The sequence below is a fragment of the Exserohilum turcica genome (assembly GCF_000359705.1).
Source record: "Exserohilum turcica Et28A unplaced genomic scaffold SETTUscaffold_1, whole genome shotgun sequence".
Taxonomy (NCBI): Eukaryota; Fungi; Ascomycota; class Dothideomycetes; order Pleosporales; family Pleosporaceae; genus Exserohilum; species Exserohilum turcicum.
In genome coordinates this window covers 2614028-2641488 of record NW_007359914.1, presented here as the reverse complement: position 1 = coordinate 2641488, position 27461 = coordinate 2614028, and the positions used below count along the sequence as shown (strand labels likewise).

General features: G+C 53.7%; 11 protein-coding genes across 11 annotated transcripts; 3 read left to right on the top strand and 8 right to left on the bottom strand.

The window, feature by feature from the left end:
- Positions 1-1295: 1295 nt before the first annotated feature.
- Positions 1296-2552, bottom strand: SETTUDRAFT_178296 (uncharacterized protein; the record flags this gene model as incomplete). The annotated part of the gene is made up of 3 exons (XM_008022754.1): positions 1296-1786; positions 1909-2220; positions 2305-2552. The coding sequence occupies 3 exons, from the start codon at positions 2550-2552 to the stop codon at positions 1675-1677; spliced, it is 672 nt and encodes a 223-aa protein (XP_008020945.1). The 3' UTR covers positions 1296-1674.
- A 1353-nt stretch (positions 2553-3905) lies between these two features.
- On the bottom strand, positions 3906-5155 carry SETTUDRAFT_85215 (uncharacterized protein; the record flags this gene model as incomplete). Its single annotated transcript, XM_008022197.1, has 4 exons — positions 3906-4320; positions 4374-4726; positions 4786-4914; positions 4976-5155. 4 exons carry the CDS (start codon positions 5153-5155, stop codon positions 3906-3908), a joined length of 1077 nt encoding a protein of 358 aa, XP_008020388.1.
- A 3115-nt stretch (positions 5156-8270) lies between these two features.
- On the bottom strand, positions 8271-9215 carry SETTUDRAFT_114043 (uncharacterized protein; the record flags this gene model as incomplete). Its single annotated transcript, XM_008022753.1, has 1 exon — positions 8271-9215. A coding segment is annotated over exon 1 (891 nt), but the record flags the coding sequence as incomplete, so codon positions are not given.
- Positions 9216-9605: 390 nt separating this feature from the next.
- Positions 9606-11157, bottom strand: SETTUDRAFT_162491 (uncharacterized protein). The gene has a single exon (XM_008022752.1). The coding sequence runs from the start codon at positions 10796-10798 to the stop codon at positions 9671-9673; it is 1128 nt and encodes a 375-aa protein (XP_008020943.1). The 5' UTR covers positions 10799-11157; the 3' UTR covers positions 9606-9670.
- A 295-nt stretch (positions 11158-11452) lies between these two features.
- On the top strand, positions 11453-13512 carry SETTUDRAFT_162490 (uncharacterized protein). The gene is made up of 5 exons (XM_008022751.1): positions 11453-11514; positions 11577-11657; positions 11705-12177; positions 12222-12492; positions 12538-13512. Exons 1-5 carry the CDS (start codon positions 11468-11470, stop codon positions 13430-13432), a joined length of 1767 nt encoding a protein of 588 aa, XP_008020942.1. The 5' UTR covers positions 11453-11467; the 3' UTR covers positions 13433-13512.
- A 55-nt stretch (positions 13513-13567) lies between these two features.
- On the bottom strand, positions 13568-15150 carry SETTUDRAFT_30431 (uncharacterized protein; the record flags this gene model as incomplete). The annotated part of the gene is made up of 3 exons (XM_008022037.1): positions 13568-14363; positions 14423-14852; positions 14955-15150. 3 exons carry the CDS (start codon positions 15148-15150, stop codon positions 13568-13570), a joined length of 1422 nt encoding a protein of 473 aa, XP_008020228.1.
- A 1873-nt stretch (positions 15151-17023) lies between these two features.
- Positions 17024-18150, bottom strand: SETTUDRAFT_114035 (uncharacterized protein; the record flags this gene model as incomplete). Its single annotated transcript, XM_008022750.1, has 4 exons — positions 17024-17239; positions 17307-17435; positions 17493-17709; positions 17768-18150. The coding sequence occupies 4 exons, from the start codon at positions 18148-18150 to the stop codon at positions 17042-17044; spliced, it is 927 nt and encodes a 308-aa protein (XP_008020941.1). The 3' UTR covers positions 17024-17041.
- A 1236-nt stretch (positions 18151-19386) lies between these two features.
- SETTUDRAFT_178290 (uncharacterized protein) lies at positions 19387-21165 on the top strand (the record flags this gene model as incomplete). Its single annotated transcript, XM_008022749.1, has 3 exons — positions 19387-19465; positions 19518-20146; positions 20183-21165. The coding sequence occupies exons 1-3, from the start codon at positions 19437-19439 to the stop codon at positions 21163-21165; spliced, it is 1641 nt and encodes a 546-aa protein (XP_008020940.1). The 5' UTR covers positions 19387-19436.
- A 6-nt stretch (positions 21166-21171) lies between these two features.
- SETTUDRAFT_162489 (uncharacterized protein) lies at positions 21172-22171 on the bottom strand. The gene is made up of 3 exons (XM_008022748.1): positions 22117-22171; positions 21611-22057; positions 21172-21556 (listed from the first exon to the last, which is right to left on the bottom strand). The coding sequence occupies exons 1-3, from the start codon at positions 22157-22159 to the stop codon at positions 21261-21263; spliced, it is 786 nt and encodes a 261-aa protein (XP_008020939.1). The 5' UTR covers positions 22160-22171; the 3' UTR covers positions 21172-21260.
- A 276-nt stretch (positions 22172-22447) lies between these two features.
- On the top strand, positions 22448-25165 carry SETTUDRAFT_170678 (uncharacterized protein). Its single transcript, XM_008022747.1, has 6 exons — positions 22448-22489; positions 22554-22916; positions 22985-23263; positions 23318-24181; positions 24236-24452; positions 24504-25165. Exons 2-6 carry the CDS (start codon positions 22907-22909, stop codon positions 25078-25080), a joined length of 1947 nt encoding a protein of 648 aa, XP_008020938.1. The 5' UTR covers positions 22448-22489; positions 22554-22906; the 3' UTR covers positions 25081-25165.
- Positions 25166-25337: 172 nt separating this feature from the next.
- SETTUDRAFT_40835 (uncharacterized protein) lies at positions 25338-26246 on the bottom strand (the record flags this gene model as incomplete). The annotated part of the gene is made up of 2 exons (XM_008022097.1): positions 25338-25914; positions 25990-26246. The coding sequence occupies 2 exons, from the start codon at positions 26244-26246 to the stop codon at positions 25338-25340; spliced, it is 834 nt and encodes a 277-aa protein (XP_008020288.1).
- Positions 26247-27461: the final 1215 nt, after the last annotated feature.

The following is a 27461-nucleotide window of genomic DNA, read 5'->3' as shown; positions in this document are numbered from 1 at the left end:
AAACTTCAAAAAGACTATTAAAACTTACTCAAAGGGGTAGGAGAAGGAGCTTCATGGCTCCTGCAAAGGCTACTCAAAAAAAGAAGCCTATCGCGAGGCCTCAAGGTGGTGAGGAGCCTCAGGGAGGTGCTGCAAGCTCACCACCTCCAACCTCGCGTCGCGGCCGCGCGATTAGAACTCCGTCTCGATTTCTATAGCTGTATATATATATTAAAGCCTATTGATCTCACCACCAAAATATATCGTGATAATATCTATTTGGTGTGGCTCTATAGCCTCGTTTTTAAGGTAGTTTTGGTGAGGCCGCGCGCGCACTTTGTGGTCGCGCGCACTTTGTGGTGGGGCTAGTTAATGGTAGATATAGGTCAGCAGACCGCAACCTTACATTGATGCTTTTGTTGGGACATCGCTCTTGTTCTTGCACTTGCCTAAATGTAGAAGGTTGATCTGGGTAAGGAGGAGAAGAAGAAGAAGAAGAAGAAGAAGAAGAAGAAACTACAACACATACAAACATACTCAATACAACCACCAACATTCTATTCAACCTCGCTAACATCATCATCTCCACCAATAGCGCTGATTTCTCACCCACTCACTACGGGTGTACCTGACACCACCACTTCAAACGCGTATATTCGAAGCATACCAAGAAAACAAGCACTCATCTTAAAACCCCCTAAATATATATATATATATCAAGACTTGGCTTTGATGGTTAGAGAAGTGTTGGATTAGTGTTTACAGCACCTCGCGGTAGCTATTTAAGCTTCAGATTCAGACGTTCAGCTTCAACTTCAGCTTCGCAGAGTAGTAGAAATAATCAATGGAGCGCTTGATTAGCACTCCCATGTTCGCAAATGCAGTTATTTCAAAAGTATCCGAAAACGGGGTACTTGAGCAGAACAATGGAAGTGGGAAGTCGGTAGGGATATGTGTGAGTGATGGTAGTGCAACGTAAAAAGGAGTTGATGATGGGGAATAGTGACTAGATGGAGAAGTATGTACAGTGGTGGGCTGATATCTTGGGTTGCAGATGCTGTGGCATACGCATAAAAATGCGTCTGGGGCAATGGGGTCGAAGGGACGGCGTGGATGACGTGGATGGCGTTGGTACTTTGTGTCTTTTCACTGTCTTTTCACTCACAGCTCTTTTATTGCGGCAGAGTACATTTGTTGTTGGAGCATGAGATATACACATGAATTCTCTGATCTGATCCTATCACGCCCATTGAAACTAGGTATCACTTTTTTTTCTCGAAAAAAATACACCGACAAAGTTGAAAAGCCTCCTATCACCCGCCTCGCTCACAAGTAGAGAGAACAGATACAGTACGCAATCTATTACTCAGCTCTTATGTAGCAAACAACAGACATGCCTTTTTCGTGTGATTGCGTCAATCGCTAGAAGATCTATCCAATGCCCTATGATGAACAATCCACGCCAGTTTTCAGCAGCATATGAACAGCGCTACATTCATCAAAGCCCAGTTTCATGTTCCCCTAACGCCTATCCACGACATACAATCATTTCGAAAAACCCGCTTGACCAGCGTCCTTGTTCCCGAAACCAGTTTTAATAGCATTCATACCAGCCTTGATGCATCAGAACAGTATGACTTCATCAGGCCATAACAACGCCCGTTATCCAACAACACCCCCAACTCCGCGTGCGCTTCAAATATATTCATCACACCCACACCCCACGCCATCCCTGGCCTGATGATCTCTCCCCAACCGATACGCAGCATACACGCAGGTAACGCCGCAGCGCGCACAAAACCACATCCTAGCAGAAAAAATCCCGAGTATCAGCCTGAGAAGCTCGCTCCTGAGAAGCAAACAAGACAAAACACATGCAAGTTCGAAAAAAGAAAAGAAAAGATAAAAAACGAAAATTCAAAAACTTACGCTGCAAAAACAGCAACACCATACGAAGCCCTCATAACACGACACGCCGATCTCGCACAAACACACACATCTGCGCAGCCGCGCTCCAGATACCAAGGCGAAGCGCTGAGGTGTTCAGGGTCAGACAAGTCGGGTGCAGACTGCAGGACCGCGCTAGCGATGCAGAGGGCAGCAAGGAGCGCATCGTAGAGAGCGTTTGTAGCGAGCGCAGCATAGAGATCCAAAGTGTGGCTTTTAAGCGTATTCAGCCGCGCGCGGAGGACGCATGTGAAGAGTATAGTAACAGCGAGGCTGAGGTGTTCTAGTGATGAACTGTTGTTTTTACTAGTATCAGTTTATATTCCGTGATACCCATAGCGTATAGGAAGGGTACTGCAATCAATGAACCAGACGGACTTTTCGTCCCAGAGGAGCGGGATAGGCGGGATGGAGCGGTAATTCGCGTAGTCGTATATGCGTTGTTGGGGATCAGAGTTCCAGCCTTGGGTCCCGCCCGTTTGCCAGAGGATGGTGCGGAAGTGGTGGGTGTAGGATGCGGTGAAGAGGGCGACGAGGGTGAGGGAGATACTGAGGTCGAGGAGGGTGGTTAAGGGGAGGAGAAGGCGTGGGGGGTGGTGTGAGGAGTGGTGTGATGGGTGGTGCATGGTGTGTTTGAAGGGAGGAGGTGAGCATTGGGAAACGGCGCTGTGGGAAATGGACAGTGTAAGTGCTCTTAAGCTGCTTGGGTAGTAGTGCAGGCATGGTGGAATGATGTTGGGCGGATCGCATACCTAGTTTGCGTCTCCTGACGTGCAGTTGTGGGTAGAACATTACTATACAAGACGAGAACGGTATTGAATGCTCGAATGAAAATTCATGTTGACTTATAAAAGGCGTATGGAATACGCATTCGACATAGTACCCTTGCTTTGGGTAAGATCGGCAATGGGTAAGGCGGGCATGTGGGTACTAAGTTGCGCAAATGGCCTCACCACTGTCACGTGAATGGTCGACGATTTCGTACAACGAGAATAGTGCGCAAGTATGCGTGGTTTTGTATGTTAGAAGCTGTAAACTCGCAGTCGATAATCATAATCATAATCACCGTAAACTTGCAGTACACAAGAGCGTGTTGTCTCATGCAGATGGTCCTCCAGATGGTTGTTGGATACGCAACAATTCCTCGTGTTTCCGTAGTATAAATGCCTACGCCACAGAGGCATTGTCAGAATGTCCGCATAGACAACATGAGTGATATCTGTCAAGTCAAGCATTCTGTAAATTGGATTAGACAAATAACTGGCATGATTAAAAACCCGTTGCAAGGACAGCATACCACTGTCTTGCAACTTTTGCATTAATCGTGAAACTCTCCATGTATTACAAACATCCTCTTGACCCCTCTTCTTCCTAATCCTTCTCTTAATAAACCTTCTTAAAAACCTCTCGCAATAAACTCTCTTAATCAAACCCAGAATGGTATAATGCGCTCAACGCCTAATTCCTCATAATAACATACATCCAATCCACCTAATCCATCTTCTTCTCAGCGCATTCACCCCTTCAAGATTGGTTTGTTGGTGAATGATCCACTCGCTGGCGCAGAGGTTTTGGTGCTTTGTGCTCTGGACTTTTTAGAAAGTACCACGTCGCGAAACCAGCGAAGAAGATCATGTTCGCTTGGTAGGTATAGCGCAGGAGGGAGGCGATGCGGGGATTCGGTTGCGGGGCCATGGCTGGTTCGGGCCGCGCGGTGGTGGCAGTGGTAGTGATGAGCAGAGATGTGCTGGCGGAAAATGGCAAAGATGACCGTGGGTGGTGACGTCATTCTCACGTGTTGCCGCGGCCCTTCCCGAGGTATGTCGATCCGCAACCATGATTACAGACAGTGCTTGAAGAAACAAATCTGAATCTATAGCTACATGTTCCCCACATGCACTATCTTTTAACAACGCCTCCTTCTTGAACTGCTCCTGAACTGCCCAAGGTCGTATTCCCAATACGAGCACGGGCGAAAATCACAGCCGATCGAGGTTGTACTCTTTGGTAACCTTAATTTCGTTTGCGCCGAGCGATGCCGTTCTTTCCAGACTGTCTGACTCGTTGGTCAGCGTGACGAATGCGGCCGCTTGTGGTTTCGAGGCGTGGGGCATCCATTGCGAAGGCTCGTTGAGATTGGACGTCGAAGAGCCGCTGCTGGTTGTGCGGAACTTGAGGCGACGCAGGCCGTGGTTTTCGTTGCCCCCAATGGGCGAAGTGCGGCGCCAAGCGGGCAGTGAGCGGACGTTGGGGACGCAGCAGCAGATGATGCCCACGGCGACTTCAATGGGCGAGAAGCAGACGCGCCACCAGGACGCGCCGATGGGATCCTGGGTGACATCGCCGAATACGTTGATTGCGCAGTCAATGCGGAGTACGGCGAGGATGGTGCAGCTGGTGGGTGTTAGTAAGCGGGCGGCGGTCAGGTGCTGCACGCCTGGACTTACAAGCATCCGAGGAGAAACAAGATCATGACAGAGCCCCTTTTCTTGGCCGACAGGTCGGCTGCCAGAACGGCGGGCACGGGGGCGAAGAGGACGACGCTGTTGAAGAAGACGTGCAGGGAGCCGATGATGATGCACGACTTTTTGCTCTGCAGCTTGCACTCGCCGGGCGGATGGCACATGCTGATCCAGCCGGCCAGGGACCAGATGTACCAGATGGCGATGAGGCCAATGGAAATCCAGCAGCCGATCTGGGCGACGCGCTTGCGCTCGTACAGGCGAACGTAGGCCTTGGCAAAGGCGATTTGGACGGTTGCAATCGACGTGGCCCAGCAAATGTCGAGGGCAAACTGCATCTGGACGGCGGTTAGCGATGCTGTGGCCTCGTTCCCCCGCCTGTTTCAGCTCTACGCACCCGCAGCCAGAAGCGCTGCACGACATCAAAGTTCTTGGTCGGGTCGGCCCTTATCTGGTCGCTTGTCAAGCCCTCGCCGCCCAGGAAGACGAGGACGTAGACCATGGTGACTACGACGAAGCTCATGGCCTGGTGGGCGTGTTAGCAGGGCGCGGGCGGGACGGGCATGCATGCATGCAGCTGTTCGTACCAGGGCGGCCAGCATCAGGGCATCCTCGCTGACGGTGTTGATCCTGCGCACGCTGCGCGTGTACCATCTTGCGGCGACGGCGGCGCAGGCAGCCACGAAGCAGATGAGAGGCGCGATGAGCAGGGCGAGCTGCTTGCCGTTGATGATGTGGAAGCGATCGGTGGTAGTGGTTCCCGCCATGATGGATGTTGGGCGTGGCCGTCCTCACGGCATACCGGAGCAGAGCGTTGCAGAGAGTAGCAGAGCGTAGCAGAGCGTAGCAGAGCGTAGCAGAGCGTAGCAGAGCGTAGCAGAGCGTAGCAGTGCCGTGCTGGCCAGGCAGTCGGTGGGTGCGAGGGGGTTTGGCTGCCACGGGAGTCAGGATGCCATGTCTCCACCACAGGAGCGAGTCGACGTAGATAAAGCCAAATAGGGCGGCCTTCCAGCACCGTGGTCCGCGCCATGGGCAGTGTCATGCACCATGCCCGTTGAGCGTACCGTAGACGCCTATCTGGCAGTGCCCGGGGGAGGGTGCTGTGGCCCTGCAGGCCATGCGACATGGGCTGACGGGTCTTCGGGATTCAGAGTTTAGTGTATTAGCACCGTGGCCATGTGCAATGGCGGAGGCGCTGCTGCCCGCCCGCTGATTGGCTGCTGCCCACGCGGGCCGACGCGGAACACTCCCACGCTAGCCCGCCCTAGCCTGCCATCCTTGCCCCCACCACGCCTCTCCTCCCCAATCACACCCACCACCGCCCATGCTGCCACCACCCCCCCCCCCCCAAAGTCGTCCGTCAGGGAGCATCCACGCACGCAAAAAAAAAGAAAGAAATGCCTCCTCCAGGGCGTGCCCAGGTCACTCGCCCAGCTCCCCCCAGCTGCCCCAGCTCCCCCCAGCACGCCGCTGCCTCGCCCAACGACTCCCCGCCATCGAGTATGTCATCGTGGCTGCTGCTGCTGCGGACTTGCCGACGATATGGTGCTGACAGCCAAGGCCCGGCCGCCGCTGGTTTTTTCCTACTGTCCACAGTGCCCGTCCCAGTCCGTCCAGAGCCCGCCATGCTGACCCGGGCGCAGCACCGAGCCCTGAAACAAGCCGCTGTGTAGGCCGCCTTCCGGTTAGGGGCCTACAGAACATGGGTTCCCGCTGCAAGCGAAGTGGCGCATTTCCCATTCAGCCCAGAACACGGCGCCCCGAGTCAGGCCCTGCGCGGCAGCCGTGTTTTCTTCTGTTCGACGCCCTCATCTCTGCGTCGGGCCAGCCACGACTCTTGGACACCTGTCTCTGCCTGCCTCGCGCCAGCTAGCCCGCGCCCCAATCGAGAGCGCACCGCGGGTGCTCCATACACACGTGGCAAGCACGTTCTCCCAAGGCCATCCTCCCATGCTCCAGATCGACCCCCAACCGGGCAAATCTCCGATGTTGTACCGTGGCCGCCCGACAAGTTTCACCTAACCATCCCTCGGTCGAACCACACACTAGACGGCTCTATGACGACGGGCTTACATGTGCCTGTCTACGTATGTCATATACATACTACGCGCCCCCTAGTCTCTGCCTACGGATCGACTTCTGCCCGCAGCACGTGGAAAACGCGCCCCCTCTGCATGTTTTGCATATGCGGGTCCCATGGAGACTGCAAGATTTGAAGCTCTGCACGTCCCCTTGGTAATAGCAGTAAAATGTCCCCTTCTCATGTCTACTTGTACTAGTCTGGCTCTGATAGCATGCTTCCGCCTGAACCATGCCCCTCCCCCCCCCTATGCAAGTTCCAGGCCTTTGCGCCGTCCCCCGTCTCCCCCCCTCGGGGCCCCTTCGCTCGCATTCCCAATTTCCTTTACTCGCTATCTTGCCGCAAATTTGCGTCATTCCGAGAAAAATCATTAGTAGTCATTGTCTCATATATGTACAAGACACCCCCAAGGCCGAAACACCCTTGCTACCTAGGGCCCCTAAAAGTTTATTCGCTGCTTCCACGCCCTGCTATTGGCCATGTGTCACGTAGTCACATGCCGCACACTAGAAGATCCGTATCTTGCAATCGTAAGCTGCCATGTTAGCGTCGGAATATAGTTTTTTTAGTGATGCACGCATAGGCTTGCGACGAGTCAGGTGGTGTGATGATGATGATGGCAAGTCAAGGGGGATGTAGATTGCGAGTGTGAGTAGCAGGCATTATACTCTGTTATTACCAGACTTTGTAATATAATAAGCATTGGCATTATAATAAGAATTAGTATTACTACGAGAAAAGCACTATAGACTATGCGCAAAGCAAGCAAGTAAAATCATAAAATCGGTGTAGAAAAAAGTAAAAAAAGTAAAAAAATAATGATGAAAGAAAGTATAAACAAGAACAAGAACAAGAACAAGAATAACAAGACCCTAATACCAATACGCCTCCCTCATCAATCTATCCGTCTCCCTCATCCTCCTCTCCTCGTCCTCCCGCCTCCGCTCCTCGTGCCTCCTAACCATGGCCCAAAACACGGCTTCATCGCACGGCTGGCAGGGGAAAAGCTCGCGGCGACACAGCGGACACGAAATGTTTTCTTCAAGCCACTTGGTAATGCATCTGGCGCCGAAGACGTGGCCGCAGGGAACAAGCTGGATCCCTGGTTCGGCATAGTGTGGCTTGGAATCTTCGTCTTCTTCTTCTTCTTCTTCTTCTTGGTTGTGGTGGTGGTTGTGGTTGTGGTGGTGATGAAGAGAGGAAGAGGAAGAGGAAGAAGAAGAAGGGCGACGAAGCGAAAGTATACTCAAGGGATTCTTGAGATTTTCAGCGTTATTGAGAAAGGACTTTTGGGCTTCGGTGAGCCCTTTCTTCGTTGTTGTTGTCGTCGTCGTCGTCGTCGTCGTCGTCGTAGTAGTAGTAGTAGTAGTAGTAGTAGTAGTAGTAGTAGTAGTAGTAGTAGTAGTAGTGTAGTAGTAGTAGTAGTAGTAGTAGTAGTAATACTAGTAGTACGTCTTGATAGTATGTCTTGAGAGTAGTGAAGAGAAAACAAAACAAGAGTAGGATTTCGCTCTTTATATACTCTTCCCCCCCTCTCTCTACTCTTATAAGCGAACATTCTCTTCTTTACCATGTTACCTAACAACTTCCACTATGATAGGTTGAAAAGGTCAAGATTTGTAGTATGTGCTAGAACACTGATTGAGTAATTGTACAATGTGCTATTGGGTGATTAGGGAAGCCACATTTCGTATTACTACATAATTTCTAGAGTAGGTGAGTTATTTATTACTATATTCGGGAAAGATTAGAGGTGAGAAAATGTTGTTGGGAGAGATGGTGATTGGATTTGACTACGGATTCTTGGCTACGATGATGACTCCTCGAACAAGACCGCTGCTTCCCCACCACTTGAACATGGTTCGAGCCACACTGAAACTACCTATTCCTAAGCCCAACATCTTTAGTCTTTGGTCCTGCTGCTCGAGAAATTCAGCAAGTGGCGTGAAGACATGTTGGGAAATGTCCTTGACACTAATCAGCTCCTCGGGATATCCAATATCCACCAGTTTCTGGCGGTACTCATCCGGCGTGACAAAGTTGGCCCACGGGGCACCCATAAGCGTCGTCAACAATCGGAGCAGAGTTTTCTGTGCAAGTGTGGCTGACGGCGAGAGACACAGGTCAAAGGCCATGAAAGAGGCGCCGAGTTGGGTGTGCACGTGATGGATCAGCGGCCAGCGCGAGGGCGAAAAGTGGTACGCGGTATCTAGGGCTAGAACCCAACACTCGTCTGATTTGCTTCTGGCAGTGTGGATCTGCGTGCGGAGCTGGTCGTCCCAGGAAGCTGGGGCAGCGGCATCGGCGCAGGCTACGGCGATGCTGCTGTCATGTGACTCATGCAATGTCTGCATGGTGCGCTTTAACTCGTCGATGCGCTCACCGGCATAGCGAGCCTGAACGGCGTCATTGGTAATGCCAACGTAGTAATCAAACTCGACGGCACTGGTGCTTGGATGCCACCACTCGGTGTCGCTGGGCCGCACAGGCCTGTCGCTCATGAGGCAGATGGACTGGTCGCCGCAGCCAATGCCGACATCGACCAAGCATCTCGTAGGGCGCGGCGCTTTCCGAGTGTCTGAGTGCTGCACCAACCCGGCTTCGCGCAAAACAGCTTCGAGAAGGCGGCGACAAGCTTCACTAAGCCTGGGCTTGGCGCCGGCGTCTCTCCAGTAGCCCATGTTCATCCACATGGCGGCCGGGACCTGCAGGTGTAGTCGGCCATGGTGCAGGCCGTAGACGGATGATTTGTGGTCTAAATTTGATCGTCGGCCGTTGAAAAGCCAGAGCAGGGTCAGGGCTACAAATAGCCCCAATGCCTGGGCGGATCGGGGAGCGTCCATTAGGATGCTGACGAAGGCCTGAGGGAGTGGGTCGGGGCCACGGAGAGTGGGATGCAGGACATTCGCCATGATGAAGCCGACGATTAGCTAGAATGCAGAGGAGAGGATTGGCCGCATGGTGTGCCAATGTGGCGGGGTTGATTGGGTTGTTCATGGCAGAGGTTCGCTGGGACAGTTTGGGGCACGGCGTTTGTGGAGCCGCTAGTCATCAATCCGGCTGCATTACAACGCCATGACTCGGAGGGGCTGGCACACCGTTCATGCTTGGTACTGTAATATGCAACTGTTTGGAGAGGTATACTATGTTCTACTAGTTTACACACTATGTACATTCACAGGTAGCCAGCCCATGGTGCGTCTTAGGGCCGCCAGGGCACTGTGACGCCAAAGGCCTCAGCCACGCGCATGGCTGATACGACGCAGCCTTCGAGAAGAACCATGCCATCCCAGCACCAGCCACCCACGAGCCACACATTATCGTCGCCGTTTCGCCACAAAGGCACCGCCTTGTCGTCCGGACAGGAGAGAGGCTCCGAAGCGAACATGGCATTGACGATGCGCTGGCTCTCCGGGGTGCGCAGGACGCGTGTGAAACGGGCACTGTGGAGCGTGTGGGCAGCGTCAAGAGGCGTGTAAGGGCAGGTCGTGACGATGGCGCCACAAGGCTGCACGTGATGCGACTCGGTCTTGGGCGTTTGCTGTGTGCACGTATTGAGGCGGATGAGCTGTGCGTTCTTGTTGCCAGGCTTGGGGGCGTTGCTGGCGCGCAGGACCGAGTAGTCGGTGTGCACGACACTCTCGACCAGGGCCGTGGGAATGCGGCACATGTGATGCTCGAGCGGCCTAAAGATGCGGCCAACGACGTCTGGGGCGACGGCGAGAACAACCCTATCAAAGCGCTCTGTGTGCGTGTCGGCACCGGGGCCAGGACCCTGTGTCCATGATATCCTGACACCCTTGTCGCAGGGCTCGACGGCGGTAATGGTGGCATTGAGCGTGACGTCGAGGCCGCTGGCCAGCCGCGCCTGGACGGCGGCCACGCCCTCGGAGACGGTGTAATGGGGAGCGCCGTGGGTGTCGCGCTTGTATCCTACAATGTCGCTGGCGGGAAAGGCCAGCAGGGCCGTGTGCGGGCACGTCGAGACGCTCGACAGCAGCGGCAGCAGATACCACGTGACAAAGAGGTCGGGCGTGTGCGTGCGGCGCAGGTACTGCTGCAGCGTCTCCCCGCGGGCGGGCGCAACCAAGAAGCAGCACAGGGCGAACCATGCGTAGGCCACGGCCAGGCACAGCAGCTGTGCGACATGGCGCAGGCGGGCGACGGGGGCGGGGCGCGGGGGCAGGCGGTGCAGATTCGAGGCATGGGTGAAGTAGGCGGCATGCCCGTGGACAAAGTCGAACAGAAACGGCTGCTGGCGGTAGCGGACGCCCAGGTGGTCGTACAGGCGCTGGAGGTTTCTGTAGTAGCCGCCCGCAAAGGCGCGCATGGGCAGATCGACGCGGTCGGAGCCGTGGCCGGTGGGCTTGGGCACGGCGAACGAGGCGGCATCGAGAGAGAGCGATTGGCCCTGGCAGCAGAGGCCGTCAGCAGCTGGGGGGCCTCAAGACGCCGCCCACGAGGGCTGGCGATGCACCGCCGTGCTGTTGTTGGATCCCGTCTCTTTTTGCGTGGAGAGCACGTACCGACTCGAAAACCTGGACTGCGTACTGCTGGCGGGCGTCGTGGGCGACGAGATAAGCGCTAGCGAGGCCAGCGAGCCCCGAGCCAACAATGGCGACGCGTTGACGTTGGCGTGGGAGCGCCATGAGGGCGGCAGGTGGAGGAGATGGTTGCAGCTGGCTGGGCTGGTTGTGGTTGCGAGTGCGAGTGAAGCAATGCAGTGCAGTGCACGCCATCAGCCCAGCCCAGACGCGCCGCTTCTGCTTGTCGTGTCGCGCAACAACGCAGCACACACGCAAATGCCACCGCTTCCTCGGCATCCGACACGCCCGCCCAAACATGGCGTGTCTTGAAGTCATCGCCAAGACCCCCGCCCGCTGATTGGCGCGGCGACTTTGGCCCCGCGGGTTCCGGAACGCCTGGTCCACACCTACTACATACTACACACTACACACTCACTGTTCAATCTACCGCCCGTCCTGGGCACGCACTCACAATGGCCGACAAACCCCCTGCCATGCGCATTGCCGTCGTCGGCGCTGGGTACGTCCCCCTTTGCCACCACCTCCAGCCACCATCTATACCCAACCACTAACTCTATCAAGCCCGGGCGGACTGACCACCCTCAAGACGCTGCTGGAAGCCTCGACCCCCGACCGGCCCATCGAGGCCGTCTTGTTCGAGGCGTAAGTGCCTGTCTCCATGACCCCGACCACCAGCTCACGCCACCCAGCGAAAACCATATTGGCGGCACCTTTCACTATCGTGCCTATGAAAATGCCGAGCTCGTGTCTTCCAAGCAGCTCACTACCTTTTCAGACCACCGCTTTCCCCTCTCTGCCCCAGACCACATCTCTCTGCCCCAGTATGTTGAGTACCTGCAGGCCTATGTCGACAGGTTCGACCTCGAGCCGCGCATGAAGATGGGCTGTAGAGTTAGCAAGATTGAGCTACTCGAAAAGTCTCCCGAGCAGCGCTGGAGACACCGCCTCACCTATGTCGACAGCCGCAGCAACGGAAAGGAGCGTACCTTTGACTGCTCTCACGTGGCTATCTGCACGGGGCTGCATGTGGAGCCCAACATTCCCACCATTCCCGGCATAGAAAATGTCAGAGGCGAAGTCTTCCACTCGTCTCAGTACAAGAAGCGCGCCCAGCTTACCGGCAAAGACATACTCATTCTAGGCTGTGGAGAGACTGCCATGGGTATGCCTTTGATTCAGTGCCCACGCACCCGCTGACATGTCCAGACATTGCATACGAGGCCATGAAAGGCGACGCCAATTCTGTCACCATGTGTTTCAGAACCGGATTCCTCTCCTTTCCAAAGGCCCTCTCTCGATTCAAGGTTTTTGGCAAGCAGTTCAAGGGTGGCCTGCCCATTGACGGCCTCATCACCAATCTCTTTGAAACTGCCTACGTCCACCGCGCCATAGCCGCAAGCCGCTTCCGCTGGTTTGTTTCAGACTTTGTCATCAAGCGTGTCTTATGGTTCCTGACGGGCACCCAGGCAGGCATGAAGTACTGCTCTCCTCCGGGGTCCTTGGCGTTACTGACATGAAGCAGTCAACACGTTGGCGCACTGCCGCATGACCGCTTAGGCAGAGCCTTCGTCTTCCTCAACAAGAGCAGCAAAGCCATGCCGTACTTGAACAGGCCATACCAAGAAAAACACCCCCTTGCTTTCTTGGGCAATGGCTACGTTGATCCACCCGAAGACGCACAGTCGAAGAAATGGGTCGATACCTGCACGTTCCCTGAACGAATTGATGAGTCTGGCAGGGTCGTTTTCGAAAAGCGGCCAGACCGCAAAGACTGGCGGCGCATGAAGAGTATTGATGTGCGCCCCAACTGTGTAGTCTACTGCACTGGCTACAAGCAATCTTTCTACTTTCTTGATCCTTCGTACCCAACCTCATCTGACGCCACCGTCCGCAATATTGTCTCACCGCGGGACCCAACCATATCTTTTATCGGGTTCGTGCGGCCAGGCGTTGGCGCTATCCCACCCATTGCCGAACAGCAAGCCATGTGGTGGACAGCACTCATCACGAACCGAATGCAACTGCCTACTGACCCTCCGCATTACCATCTCCTGGCCAAAGAGTCGTCGCGTATCCAATACGGAGTCGATCACAGTGCCTACATGAGTACGCTAGCCAAAGACTTTGGCGGCGCCCCAGGGTTACGGGAGTTGTACAACATGCATGGCCTGAAAGTGGTGCTCGTGTACGCATTTGGTGCTAGCTTTGTGACCTTTTACAGGCTAGTGGGTCCGTTTAAGAGCGACGTTGCTCCCGAGATTACAAGAACAGAGTTGGCAGAGACCATTATGCGCAGAGGCATTCTCGGAAACTTGTTCTTTGGCGTGATACCCATGCTTTTTTACGGTCTCATCAACTGCACTGCCTGGATGCTCGAGCGCATTGGCTTGATAGCCAAGCAAAAGTCTGTTGTCTGAACCGTCCCGAGAAAGACACGTACGAAAGCGTATTGCATAACAAGATTAAGACATGGCAATCTGTGCTATAAGCCACAAATGTAATGAACAATATACTTGTAATATTTCGCATATAGAAATACATTACTAAGACAACTAGGAAGAGTTGCTGTTATCAGCGCACGAAAAGGCCGAATCAATCAGCTTGTTCTTGTACGCGTCATTGATCTGCACAATAACGCCATATGTACCTCCTATCGTGAGGAAGATGGCCAGGCCAACAAGAATGACGTGCAGCAGGTACATGATCTTCTGCCATATGTTGCCCTTCCAGTGGTTTGGATGATCGTAGATCCATAGCCAACCCGGACAGCCCAGGGCCAGAGGAGCAAAGGCAATACTTCCCGCAAGACTCAACAGATAGTTGAAGATGGGCACTCCAGACGCAATCAGGAAACTGGTAATGGCGGTGGCGCCCACACAGCTCAGCCACGTCCCCCAATGGATAGCCGTATTGGCCTGGAGGTGTCTCGACTTTCTCAGAATGCGCACAAAAATGTATTTGGCGCTGACGTGGACGTAGAGAGCGCCACTGACGAGCAGTCCAATAATACCAATCCCGTAAGCAATCTTCTTGACGGTCGGCCCAGCGCTGCCCAGCGAAGGCGAAGCAACCCACTTGCCGCAATACTTGTACACGACCAGACTCAGCGACAGGTACGACGCCGTGACAAAGCCCATGCACCAGAGCACCGCCCGCCGGTAGTGCCGCGGGTTCCGCATTTCCGACACGACGGGCAGGAAAGCGGGCGTGCCGGCTCCAGAGCAGAAAATAGTGCTTGAAGCTGTGATGCCAGCGGCGAATGTGGGACTGTTGAAGACATGGTAGCCAAAGTCATATGGACCTGTTTGCGGAGCTGCGGCTGGGCGGTCGCGCGTTGTGACGCCGACGCTGGGAGTCGTGTAAGTAATTACGTCTTTGGGCAGTGAGGAAGTTGAAAGAGGACTTACACGACAATAAAAACCGCGACAAAAATGGACCCAAACCCGACCCAGGTAATCCACGCAATCTTCTCGAATTTCCTCACACTCGCACACAGCGCCACCATGAGCGCCGCGATAATGGAAAAGTAATTCGTACACAGCGCGTGTTCGGACAGTGCATTCAGCGCCGTCGACACGCCCACCATGCCCGACGCCGCGGCAATCAGAAAAGCAACCAGGAACAAGATGCCGCAGAGCTCGCGGATAATGGGGCCGCCGACCAGCATCCCCATGTCGGCGATGGAATGGCAGCCTGGATGGCGCATGCGGAATTGGCCCAAGACTAGAGCGCCCCACGTGTTGATGCCTTGCCAGCCTAGCACGTTGATGGCGCCTGGGAACGAGCCTAGGACGTACATGGCGGATGGGATGGTGAGGACGCCCGTGGCGAAGGTTACTGCGTGGTGTTGTCAGTCGTCTACATCCATGCATGTCATATCTCATCCCATGCTGAAGTGAACGACCCAGGAAGGAGGAGGAGGAAGAGGAAATATCTTACGCTTCAGCAAAATCATACTCGTATGAATCCACGACACGGTCCGGAAATCCTCGATTCCCTCTCCCCGCTTGAAAATCTCGCCTTCGTTCTCATATTCCAGCTTCACGTCGTTCAGACTGCTGTCTGAGTTGTGGGTTGGGAATGTGGGGCCTGCGGCTGCTGGGGCAATGGCGTCGTCGGTTTTCTCGAGGGACATTTTGGGCGTGGGCGTGGGATATGGTACATATATGTGTATGTATGGATGGATGGATGTACCGTTTCCTGAAGACTGGAGTGGAGTGGAGTAGTAAGCTAAGGTAACGGAAATGAGACTCTGGACTGGATCAAGAGCTCCAGCAACAGCACAGCACAGCACAGCACAGCACAGCAATGCAATGCAAAAGCAAGTACCGATAACCATCCAAACCCCACAACCCATGGGCCACCGTCCCTTTATGCTGATCCTCCCCCTCCCTTCGAACAAGGCTTATCCCTTCCCCCCCTCTTGCATCTGCTTACCCGGCTGTCGCGTGTGATAACGCTCGCGTGCATCCGTGTTTCGCTTGTTATCAGCAGTGATGCTGCGCCTGCTATCTTGCTAGCGGCTAGTGCAAGACTAGAAATCCGGGGGAGAAGCATGAGCGTGACGAGGGCGGGGGTTTTGCACGTACACGTACATACCCACGCATCCACATACCCACATACATACATACATACATACATACGCACCCACTCATGTGGAGACCAAGAAATCCATTTGGAGCAACACCCCGCCGTGTCTATCTACGTTTTTTATTGGAGACAACCATCATTATGCCATGATACTCCCAACTCCCCCTCCCACTATCTTGGCTTTGGAACTTTGGGGGGATCTTTTTTTTTCCTGCGTCCTCCCCGCGTGCTGGGTCTGCTGTCAGATTAATCGCCGTAAACGCCCGATGATGGGGGCACGACGGGTCCGGGTCCGGGTCCGGGGGTTGTGGGTAAACTAATACTAAGAAGAATACAAGGTTTTGGAGACGTCATCGTTTATTTTTTTGGGGGGGCTGGGCAAGGGAAATAGGCGGAGCGAAAGGAAAGGGAAGTTATGGTGGTGGTGGTTAGAGTGGTGGTGGTGTCTCTGGCGGTTTTGGAGGTGCAGGAGATAACGTCAGGCTTACGTTGGATGTATGTGGTGGTTTTTTTTGGGGGGTTAGAGACTTTGTTTATCGTGAGCGAGCGAGCAAGCGAGCGAAAGAGGTTGGTGGTCATGGTGATTGTGAGTGAGCCAAGGTAGATAAGGTTTGTCAAGTAAGCTCTTTTTCTTATCAATTGACGATATACTAATATGTTCATCGGGAATAAACACAAACTTACTTCCCAACACCACAAGCCTCCTCAAAATACAAGTCCAACAAGCCATCTTTTGCAATTGCATAAAACGGAAAAGTGAAATATACATCAAAATACTCAACCTTCACCATCAAACCAATCCAGCACAACCAGAGCCACCACCATCCTACTCCAGTGCCGTGTCGTGGCGAGTAGATTACCCGATCACCAGCTTACTCCAACTCTCTCATCATCCCTCCAAACTACATACATACATACATACACACACACACACACAACACACACACGTACGTAGGTGGATATGCTACTTAGTTCTACTTAGTATGTACATAGCTCCGAGCTGATAGCAGCCGCAGCGTGATTCGCTAGTAGTTTGCAGATCGTGCAGGGATCCAGGGGATGCCAGTGGGTTTAACGGGCGTTTTTCCCGATGAACGAAAAAGTACCGCTATGGCGAACAGTGGGGCGCGAACTGCAGGTGCGGTTCTTGAGTGCCGGTAGTTCAGTTTGGGGTAGGAGTTGCTTTTTCTCTTCATACTTTTGCTTTTGGACTGATAAGAGGGTTCCGGGAGTTTGGGTACGGGTGGGTTTTGGCGACGCTCTGTAGTGGGGAATGGCGAGATGGCTAGGTATGTGTGTAAGTGTGGCGGAGACTACTTAGGGTTTACACCCAGTGCGTGTGTCATCAAAGCAGAGGCATAGATTCGAAATGAAAGTTTCTGAAATCGTAAGAATGCATAATCGTTATCATATGAACAGCCCTCACGTATCGCAATCTACTTCTTCAACATTAGTCCCGGCGCGGCTGGAAGCAGCGCTCCCTTGGGCGGAGCATTCTTCTTCTTGAACTCATCTACCATTTGCTCCATGGTCACAAACTCGACGCCTTCATGCTTCTTGAAATGCTCAATCAATCTCTCGTGCATCAGCAGCAAATGGGGGCGGCCAGATACATCGGGGTGGATGGTGATAGGCTGTTTCGTGCATTAGCTAGACCTGCATGGCTAATCTCGGTCTGCGATGAATTATCGACAAACTTACGAAGATAAACTCGTCGTACTCGCGGTAGAAATAGTCAAAGTGGTCTCTCCACAAATCTTCCGTGTCGCGTGCGTTGACAAAGCCATGGCTGTTTGCAGCCTTTTTGATAAACATGTGCGGTGGCAAGTCCTAAGAAGGAAATCCAAGGTTAGTCAATATCAAACTGACTCATGGCAACTCTCTTACATCAAGATACCAATTAGCAGGAATCTCAACAAGACCCGTGTCTTGACCTGCAACGAGCGGCTTCATCCATTCTTCGGCCGTCTTCTTGTAGTCAATCTTGGTCCACTGGTCGCCAGTCCGCAGATAGTAGGGCTGGCAGTCGTGATGGCTCATGCTGTGGTCATACTCGATGCCGTAAGAGAGGAGTAGCTCTGCTCCCTCGCGGCTAGTTTCCCACCTTTTTTTTGCGATTAGCAAGTCCTATATACTTGGAGAAACTCAAAAAGCATGCATACCAAGGAGCCACACTGCCTCGCGGAGGCTTCCCCGCGAATTCGGTCAGCATGCGATATGTCTTGTCGAGAATGTCTCTCTGCTGGTCGATAGTCATGTCGGTGGGGTTTTCGTGGCTATAGCCGTGCAGCCCGATTTCATGGCCTGCGTCGCGCACGGCAGCCATGTCTTCGGGAAATGTCTCGAGACTGTGGCCTGGAATAAACCACGTCGTCTTGATGTCGTATTTCTTGAACATCTTCAGCAGACGCTGGGTACCGACAGTGCCTGCAAAGACCCCGCGGCTGATGTCGTTGCTGCTATCCTCGCCGCCATAGGAACCCAGCCAGCCGCATACTGCGTCTACATCCACGCCGTACGAGATGAGGACGCGCTTCTTGCCCATTGTGTCTTTGCTTATAAGGTTGGGGGAGACGTGATGCTTGCGAGTAATGCGGCTGTTGCTTTTTGTTCTTGGGGGGGCTTGTTGTCCACAGCCACGTAGACTGCGGAGTAGAAATTTAGTTGGGTGGACCGGCTATTCCGGAAGCATACTTTAGTTGCCATGATGCTTGTCTGAGCCGTACGAGGAGACTGGCTTGATCGCGGGGTACCTGGCCAGAGTCACGAACGGGACAGTCGATGGTGGCCCGTGCTTTTCGTCCAGGACCGCCCCTGCCGCCAACCCCTCGCGTATCTTATCGCGGATTGGGTCCTCTCCAACCTCCAACTCCAGAATCCCCACGTCTCCAATTGACATCCGCGGAATCAACGCAGCGACGCTGATGCGCCGCCGATATCGTGTAAGCGTAAGCGGGAGAAGAGCGTGTGCATGCGGCCCCGCCCGACTACAGCGGCTGTGGCGGAGAAGCGCGTGCAGTGTGCCCCCGATCGGGAACGGTGGTAATATCATTCATATGCTCTGAGGCGAGTTCTTATTATAATGAATAGAAGACTGCGGATAGGGCATGTGCGAGCAACTAGAGCACATAGGAGAAGAACTGGGAAACACACCATGCCTCTTGACTGCAGGATGCTAGGGGATGGATGGTGCGCACGTGATGGTGCGGAAATGAGGTCATTCTTACCTCCGTTTTGCTCGGGAAGAGGTGTGGTCGGTTTGGAGTACCGCGATGCTTTTGCTCAGCTACAAGGTATAAAAAAGAATTTACTCAGAGAATAGGGCCTACTCTGGGGCTACGGACCCCGTGACCCGGCCGTTAAATACTCATGCCGCACATGCACGGGAAATGCCGGGTCCATGGTTGCAAAAACACAAAACCAAACGCATCTCGTCCATCTAATCTCCCCAAGTTGGAGATTTTGAACCTCCTGTTGAGGTACGTTGTTGCAGACGCGCGGATAGGCTAAGCATCCAAGCGGTGCACTAATTTATCAGCTTTGTAAAGAATTGCTAACAAACTCCTACTAGGAAAACTAGTGTCGGCACCCACTTTGCCGTGCGCGCCGCGAGTTGGGGTCGTTGGAGAGGCCATCGCAATACCATTTTTCAAAAGACTATTGAACTCCAAGTCCAACTGCACGCTATTGGTTACGTTGTACGTAAAGTGAGTTTGTGTTGAACAACGCACCGGAGACTTCACAGCCAAAGCAACAACGGGCTATAATTGCACACCAGCCGCAGAACACCAGGCACCCTCAACCATCTCACGGTTACATCCTTAGCTAACCATGTCTGTATTTTTTGACTCGCCCACAAGGTTCGGATGGATGCACCCAGTTTGCTAGTTCGCCATGTACTAACAAGTGTAGTGAGGATACTGTGGCTGATGGTGACGTCGAGTCAGTTCTGGCCACCATCGGCGTGACAAGTGGCATAACAGCCAAGGAATCACGCGACTACCACCAACTCCTGGCAGCTGTACATGATGTTGCCAAGCACGTACTCGACTTGCCAGACTACGTAGCATATACCGATACTGAGAGATATCCACGAGAGCGAATTTATCGACCTTCGCCCGACGAGCAAGATTTCGGCAACGCTTGGGCTCACAAGTTCTTCATCCGTGGCAATTCCCAAGGGACTTTACTCCGGGGCAAAACGCTTTGTCTCAAAGACAACATTGCGGTTGCTGGGGTGCCGCAATTCTTTGGGACTGACGCCATCCCGCCATGGACTCCTGAATCGGATGCCACTGTGGTCAGACGAGCACTGGATGCTGGTGCTGATATCGTGGGGACGACAATATGCGAGAACTTCTGCAACTCGACTTCTTCATTCACTTCTGCGCAAGGTACTGTGCACAACCCGCATGCAGAGGGATTTTCGGCTGGCGGAAGCACGTCTGGTGGCTCGGCTGTTGTTGGTGCAGGACTCGTCGACCTTGCAATTGGTGCTGATCAAGGAGGAAGTATCCGCGTCCCGGCTTCTTTCTGTGGCTGTAAGTCTATGGCTATCACGTATTGCGTAACTGTAGCTAATGAGAATAAAGGCGTAGGACTGAAGCCTACTCATGGACTGGTCCCATATACTGGATTGTCTAGTGGTGATGCGATTAGCGACCATGCTGGACCCATTGCAAGAAATGTCCGAGACGTGGCTTTGTGCCTAGATGCCATCAGCGGAAGGGATGATTACGACGATCGTACACTTGGTGCACCACTACATGGATCAATGCAATATGCGCAACATCTTCAAGGGTCTGTCGCCGGACTCAAGATCGGTGTCCTCAAAGAAGGCGTCGAGCATAGGATCATCCAAGAAGAGGTGCGAGAAACTGTCCTCAGAGCTGCAGAAACTTTCCAACTACTCGGAGCCACCGTCGAAGAGGTTTCTTTGCCGCTCCATCTGGAGGGACCCGCCATCTGGACTATCCAGTCACGCATCGCTGGTACTCTCGGTATGCTGGGATACGCACATGGACGAAGAGGCCTCTTCTCAACAGCCTACGAAGCAGCGCGTCAGCCCTGGACAGACGAGTCGTTCCAGAAGCTGTTCCCATCGACAAAGAATACCATGATCAACGGGCTTTCGCTCATGCAGAGCTATCCGGGGCTGTACGCAAAAACAATGAACGTGGCGCAGCAACTGCGCGATTCGTACGAAAAGCTGTTCCAGGAATACGATGTCATGATCATGCCCACAACACCTTTCGTAGCGCCGCCAAACGTGGACTGGAAGCGAGGAGATGCGCCTATGGATGCGCTGAAGCCTAGCATGGGCATCACCATCAACACGGCCATCTTTGACGTAACAGGCCACCCGGCCCTGTCACTTCCCGTGGGGTTTGCGCCTTCGGGGGTAGATGCCAGTGTCAAGTTGCCAGTGGGGATGCAGCTGGTGGGAGGCTTGTGGCAGGAGCAAAAGATACTGGACGCTGCGTTTGCGTGGGAGTCTGCAAATAACTGGAGGGAGATTGGGAGAAATGAGCCAGAATCGAAGCTTGCTACTAAGCTGTGAGGCCGTAAAAATTGATCAGACTGGGAGTGTATATATATAATAGATACTTGGGTGCAACAAATGCTACGAATCTTACTGTTTCGCACGCAGCTAGACTAATTGATGGTATAGCCGCCATCCACAACAAGCGCATGCCCCTGAATGAAAGACGACTGAGACGAACACAGAAAGAGGACGGCGTCGGCGACTTCGTCCGGCGTGCCCATTCTGTTCATGGGCGCAATGGCGATGGCGGGCTTCAGGGCCTCGACCATGGCTGGCGAAGTGGTAGTCATGGGAGTCTCAATGACGCCTGGACACACGCAGTTGACTCGTATGGCGTCGCCTGAGTAGTCGATGGCGTTTGCGCGTGTCATGTTGATGATGGCCGCTTTGGACGCACAGTAGGCCGCTATCCGTTTTGGTCAGCGATTTCCACAGGGGCTCGGGCATTCAATCAACCGACCGGCGCCGGGTCTCGCCACGATTCCAAGCTGGCTGGCGATGCTGACGATGGCGCCTCGCTGCTTGGGATGCTCTTCCAGAGGCTCCTGTTTCAGCATGCTCCGCAGCTGAGCACGGCAGCTCAGCCACACGCCCTTGTAGTTGATGGCATTGAGGCGGTCGAAGTGGTCAGTCGTCATGTCGACTGCTTTGACCACGTCGCCTCCCAGGACGCCCGCGCAGTTGACGCCGTAGTCGAGCCTCTGGAAGCGGGCGAAGACGCCGTCGTGGAAGGCGTCGACGAAGCCTTCGTCGGCGATGTCGACGGCGCGCTCGAAGACGTCGGCCGATGGGTTAATGCGCAGGATGTCATGCTTGGTCTGGGCCAGCGTGGTTGGGTTGATGTCGGTGATGGCGAGTCTGGAGCAGCCTGAGCGCGCAAAGCCCCTGGCGACGGCTGCCCCGATGCCTGCACGTGATGAGCATGCCGCCAGTGGGTGTGTCACGTGAGCCGGGCCGCCAACGTACCAGTCCCTCCGGCGCCTGTCACGACGGCGACACCAGGAAGCATTCTCGATCTCGCCAGCGCCGCCATGTTGCAAACATACACATGTGCCGAGTGAAAGCCAGTCGCCTCGCCACGCAGCAGCAGTCACCGCTATCAGGTCGTGGGCGGTGTTTTTTTTTGGAGTAGACGCCCATGTACCCCGCAGGCGTTCACCGCCAAGCCGCCGAGCACAACGTTCCCGACTGCGGCCCAACGGGGGATTATTGTTAAGACCCACGCGGCTCCAACCTCTCTCCAACACTCGTTGCCAGATGCACAAACTCACCCACATCTGTAGCCATTGCTCCAGGAGCTTCAAGCGAGCAGAACACCTGACTCGTCACCTCCGAACGCGTCGGTGTCTCCAATGCAACGACGCTGCTTAGAAACGAGTTACAGTGGCTGATCCATGCTCTAGATACCAGAGAGAAGCCCTACTCGTGTCGATGCGGCGCAGCCTTCACGCGACGCGACCTGCTCACCCGGCATTGGCGCATAACGCACCATGCTGGCAGTCCCGCGTCAGCCTGCTCGACTGAAGTCGCGACAGCAATAGGGGCGCAGCCGCAACAGCAGCCGCAACAGCAGCCGCAACAGCAGCAGCAGCAGCAGCAGCAGCAGGAACCGTTGAACGGCCATCATCCTGCTTCCAACGGCCTGGGCGTCCCCAGCACAGTCGCCGCACACTCGCGCCTCGTCCCACAGGTCCACCCAAATCATCTGGGCTTGGACGCCGCGGCCCCGCCATTTCAACATGACCATTCGCATTTGATGACCACGGGTATGTCGTGGTGTTGTGTCGAGGAAAACCATGCGTCAGATGGAGTAGCCTGCTGACAAAGATGACAGACCTGCCCCAACCGCCTCCCTGTCAGGACGAGGGGTTGGAGGACTTTCGAGACTTTGTTAATTTCATCGACGGCGTGGGCCTGTCAGCTCAGTGGACGCCCGAGTATGATTTCGATTGGATGCGCCTTGGCGAGCATCACCAGGAGCCCAGACGGCCTTCTCGCGAGCCCGAAGCGTCGCAGTCACCGGGCCCTGATGATATTGGCACGCCCTTTAGTACATGGCTGCCATCGGCCCCAGCTGATGACCAGGTGAATCTCAAGTCGCATGCAGATGGCGGTAAGTCAAGCGCACCGCGATCGAGGGCAGCCATGCTGATGACATGTTGATTAGACGCCGACAATCAAAGAACCAGAAACGGAACTTACAACGTCACCGAAGACCATCGGAACTTCTTGGTATCAGTGCTTGGAAGCTTTCCCGCTCCTATAACAAATTTCGAGATCCCCTCCCGGCACACGCTCACTCGCTACATTACCGCTTTCTTTGGCGGATTCCATTCACACTTTCCTTTTATACACAACCCAACTTACAGCCCGTCATGTTCACCCCTGGAACTGACTTTGGCCATGTGCGCTGCTGGGGCACAGTATTGCTTTGAACGAAGGAGCGCGGAGCGTTTGTTTAACGTGTCGAAAGCCATGGTGTTTGAGCGTCTTCGCCAGGAAGAGTCGCACTTTAGCCCCCAGACTCTGGCTTTGGTTGTTTCGACTATCAATTCACCAGAAACACCACCTACGCCAAGATGCTCAGGGCCTTGGGCGCCTCTTGATATGATCAAGACACTGCTTATTTTGGTGGGTTTCGCGACATGGGAAAGAGTAGGCCTGTTGCAGCAATCTTTTGCACTCCGAGGATTACTAATCCAGGTGCTTCGAGATGTTGGCTTTGAAGAAGAAGAGACGCGCCTCAACGGTTCGACTTCCCGATCGGCCATGTGGGACAATTGGGCCCAATGCGAGTCTTCCAGACGCACAAAGTTGGTCTCGTTCTGCTACATCAACGTACACAGCGTCGCATACAACTCGAATCCAATGCTTTGGAGCAGCGAGCTACACCTACGGCTTCCCTGCTGCACACCAGAGTGGCAAGCCAGCAGTGCTGCACAATGGATGGCTCTGCAACGCGATGGAAGAGAAGAACAAATGGGGTTCCAGCAAGCCTTGTCCATACTGCTCCAAAGCTCTACAAACGAAGGCAAGTCGCCCAGCCTTGCTTGTTTGAGGCAATGCAGACACTGACAGTTCGCAGAGCAAGTTCATCCCATTCCTAGCCCCATTGGAAACTATATCTTGTTGCATGCAATTCTGCAACGGATCCAGATTGTGCGCGAGCTGTCGTTGCCTGCAGCTTCGCCAGCAACCATTTCCGTCACTGAAATGCGCGTGATTGGTCGTGCTCTTCGTGCGTGGACTTCGCTTTGGCAACAAACGCCCGAATCCATGTTGGATCCTAACAACGAGAGTGGGTACGTAGGGAGGCGCTTTAATTATTTTCGATAGTGATGCTAAACTGCAAGGCCCATCCCATTCACATCAAGCGCACTTCTTGTAGTAGCCTATGTGCGCCTGTCACTGAACATAGGACCGCACCGCCATCTCGCATCACGTGACACAGATCTAATCGCAGCCGGCCTCACGCAGCTTCCAGACATTGAGCGCAACGATAATCTCCTCTCAGCGCTACTATACTCTACGCATGCGCTTAGTATCCCGGTCAGGCTGGGAATAGATCGCGTTGCTCGCAGCCAAGCCTTTTTCTGGAGTGTGCAGCACGCCATATCGAGCTTCGAGTGCGCCATCTTTCTCGGAAAATGGCTCTGCTCGATTCCCAAGCCTTTTCGCGAAGAGATGCTGTCTCGGTCGGAGCGTCACATACTGCACTGGGTGCGCTGCATAATCAAGGAAGCATATGCAGTAATTGACTTTGAAGATGTCGAGGAGAGTGATCACGGTTTAATATTACCCAGTGAGCCTTATGCAGTTGGTCTTGCCGTCTTGAAAATTTGGACTCGCTTCTTTTGCGGCAATACCCAGTGGGACTTTGTCGTGAATCTAGGGTTGAGTTTGGAGAAGTTTTTGAGGACACTGGTGTAGCGTGGAGGTGAGGAAGGGGAGGGAGTGTGTAGGGATGTTCTCAGATAGCTCAGCAGCGGCTAGATGAGTGCATTAATGGTATTCCTTGTAATAAAGCAGTCGTTTTAAGCTTTTCTTTTTTGCTTTTTCTTCGTTTGCTTTTCCCTTTGAGGCTTATGTGGCTTGCTGATATGGACCCAGCTCATCCACCAGTCGTCCTAACGTTCGCATTCACGCTTCAATTGCAGATTATAGATATGACATTTACAACCAAGTATCTACACAAGCGCAATTCCAGTCAAATCGCCCAATTCAGGAAACAAAACCTTCTTCTTCCGCGTTTGCAAATCAACCGCATACACGCCGCCAGCCAAATCACTCACATACGCAACACTACTCTCCAAGTCCAACGCAAGACCAATCGTCTCGTGGAACCTGCTCGCAAGAATCTCAACTGCACCCACAGGCTCCTCGCCGCCCCCGACAAACGCCCTATTCAGCGTATTCCCCCTCGGCGGATCCCCACGGTCCGTCCAGTACAACACAGCGTTCTCAACATCGAGCTCCAGATCAATAGGTTCGGGGAGCGCCTCAAACAGCGTCTCTTTCACAGCAGGCTTCTCAATCCGCGCCCGCAAAATGGCGCCTGCGTTCCCCTTTGACGCGCCCTTTTGCGTCCAGTAGAGCCAGCCTCTGCGCTCGTCGACCGCAATACCCACGCACCAGTTCCGGGTCTCGCATGCATCTGCTGCGGCGTGTGGGTCTCCCGTCGATATCAGAATTTCGGGGTCCTCGGTATCCAGCGGCATGCGCATCACCTTCATGCCTTCTCTGTCGCACCAGTACAGCGTGCGGCTGTGGGCTGCGAGCGTGATTTGCTTGGGCGTCCAGACGCCGATGGATCCCGGTTTTACGACTACGCGACGCTACGATCCGTCTAGCGACGCTGTCTCGATGCTGCCGCTGTTGCTGGATAGCGCGCTGCCCATGTTGGTCCACCACATGCTGTTTGTAGCGTGGTCGATGGCGAGCCCGTCGGGCAGTGTGGATAGCCCTGATATGATGGGTTGTAGGGAGCTGCCGTCTGTGTGGCAGGATAGGATGCGCCCGGCAGAATGGTTGGATGAGGATAACGAGGCATCGAGGATGTAGAGGCGGCGGTGGGGTAGTTCGGCGATGGACGGCATGGTGTATGTGTTGTATGTGTATGTATATTGAGAATAGGAGTTTGTTAAATGTAATAACGTGGTTCATAAGCGAGCGGACACCCCAAGCGAGCGGACACCTCCCCACCAGCGCGTCGACGTTCATACTACAACGCGTTATGTCTTAACCACATCAGATTCAACAAACTTTTTCTGAAGCTGATATCTAACTTGCTATTTCTAATATTAATTCCTAACGTGTAAAGAGTGTTAAACGTGCTGCTAAGATCTATAGCGTCCCTCGAATAACTTTATTTTACCAACGCGCTGGAAGACACTCTCGACGCGACTGCGAACTAAATTTAAAGCGCTTGAATAAGCTAGAAGAGGAGGCTATTGTTAGGCGTATTCTTGAAGAGTCTGCGCGAGGATTTGCGCCTACAAAGGCTGAGGTTCGAGCAATGGCCGATAAACTGTTAGAGGAGCGTGGTGGCAACCCTGTTGGCAAGAACTGGGTTGACAACTTTGTTAGGCGGACTGCTGAGCTCCGTACGCGCTGGAGCCGTCCCTATAATCACCAGCGAGCCGCCTGCGAGGACCCAGTAGCTATCCAGCGCTGGTTTGACTTAGTCCAGGCGACAAGGCAGAAGTGGGGTATTGTGGACGACGATATCTACAACTTTGACGAAACTGGCTTTATAATGGGCAAGATTTTATCATAGTTATTAATCACAGGCTCAGAAGGATATGGGAAAAAGAAGCGGATACAGCCAGGCAACCGCGAGTGGGTTACTGTGATCTAAGGCGTGGGCGCATCAGGTCGCCAGATACCACCCTTTGTTGTCTTTGCGGGCAAGGTGCTTATCAACGTCTAGTTTGAGGATTTGCCTGCTAACTAGGTTCTTGAAGTCAGTCCTAATGGCTAGACGAATAATTAGCTTGGTCTTGCCTGGTTAGAGCACTTTGATACCCATACAAAGAGGCATACTGTGGGTGGGTATCGACTGCTCATTATCGACGGCCATGAGAGCCACTGCTCTATCGATTTTCAAGATCTTTGCAAGGAGAAGAATATTATTCTTCTCTGCATGCCTCCACACTCGTCTCACCTGTTGCAGCCCCTTGACGTCGCCTGCTTCTCGCCGTTGAAGCGCAAGTATGGCGACGCTGTTTCAGGCTTGGCACGCAACCGCACCCACTATATTAGCAAGGAAACCTTCCTACCAGCCTTTAAGGCTGCTTTTGAGCAGTCTATCA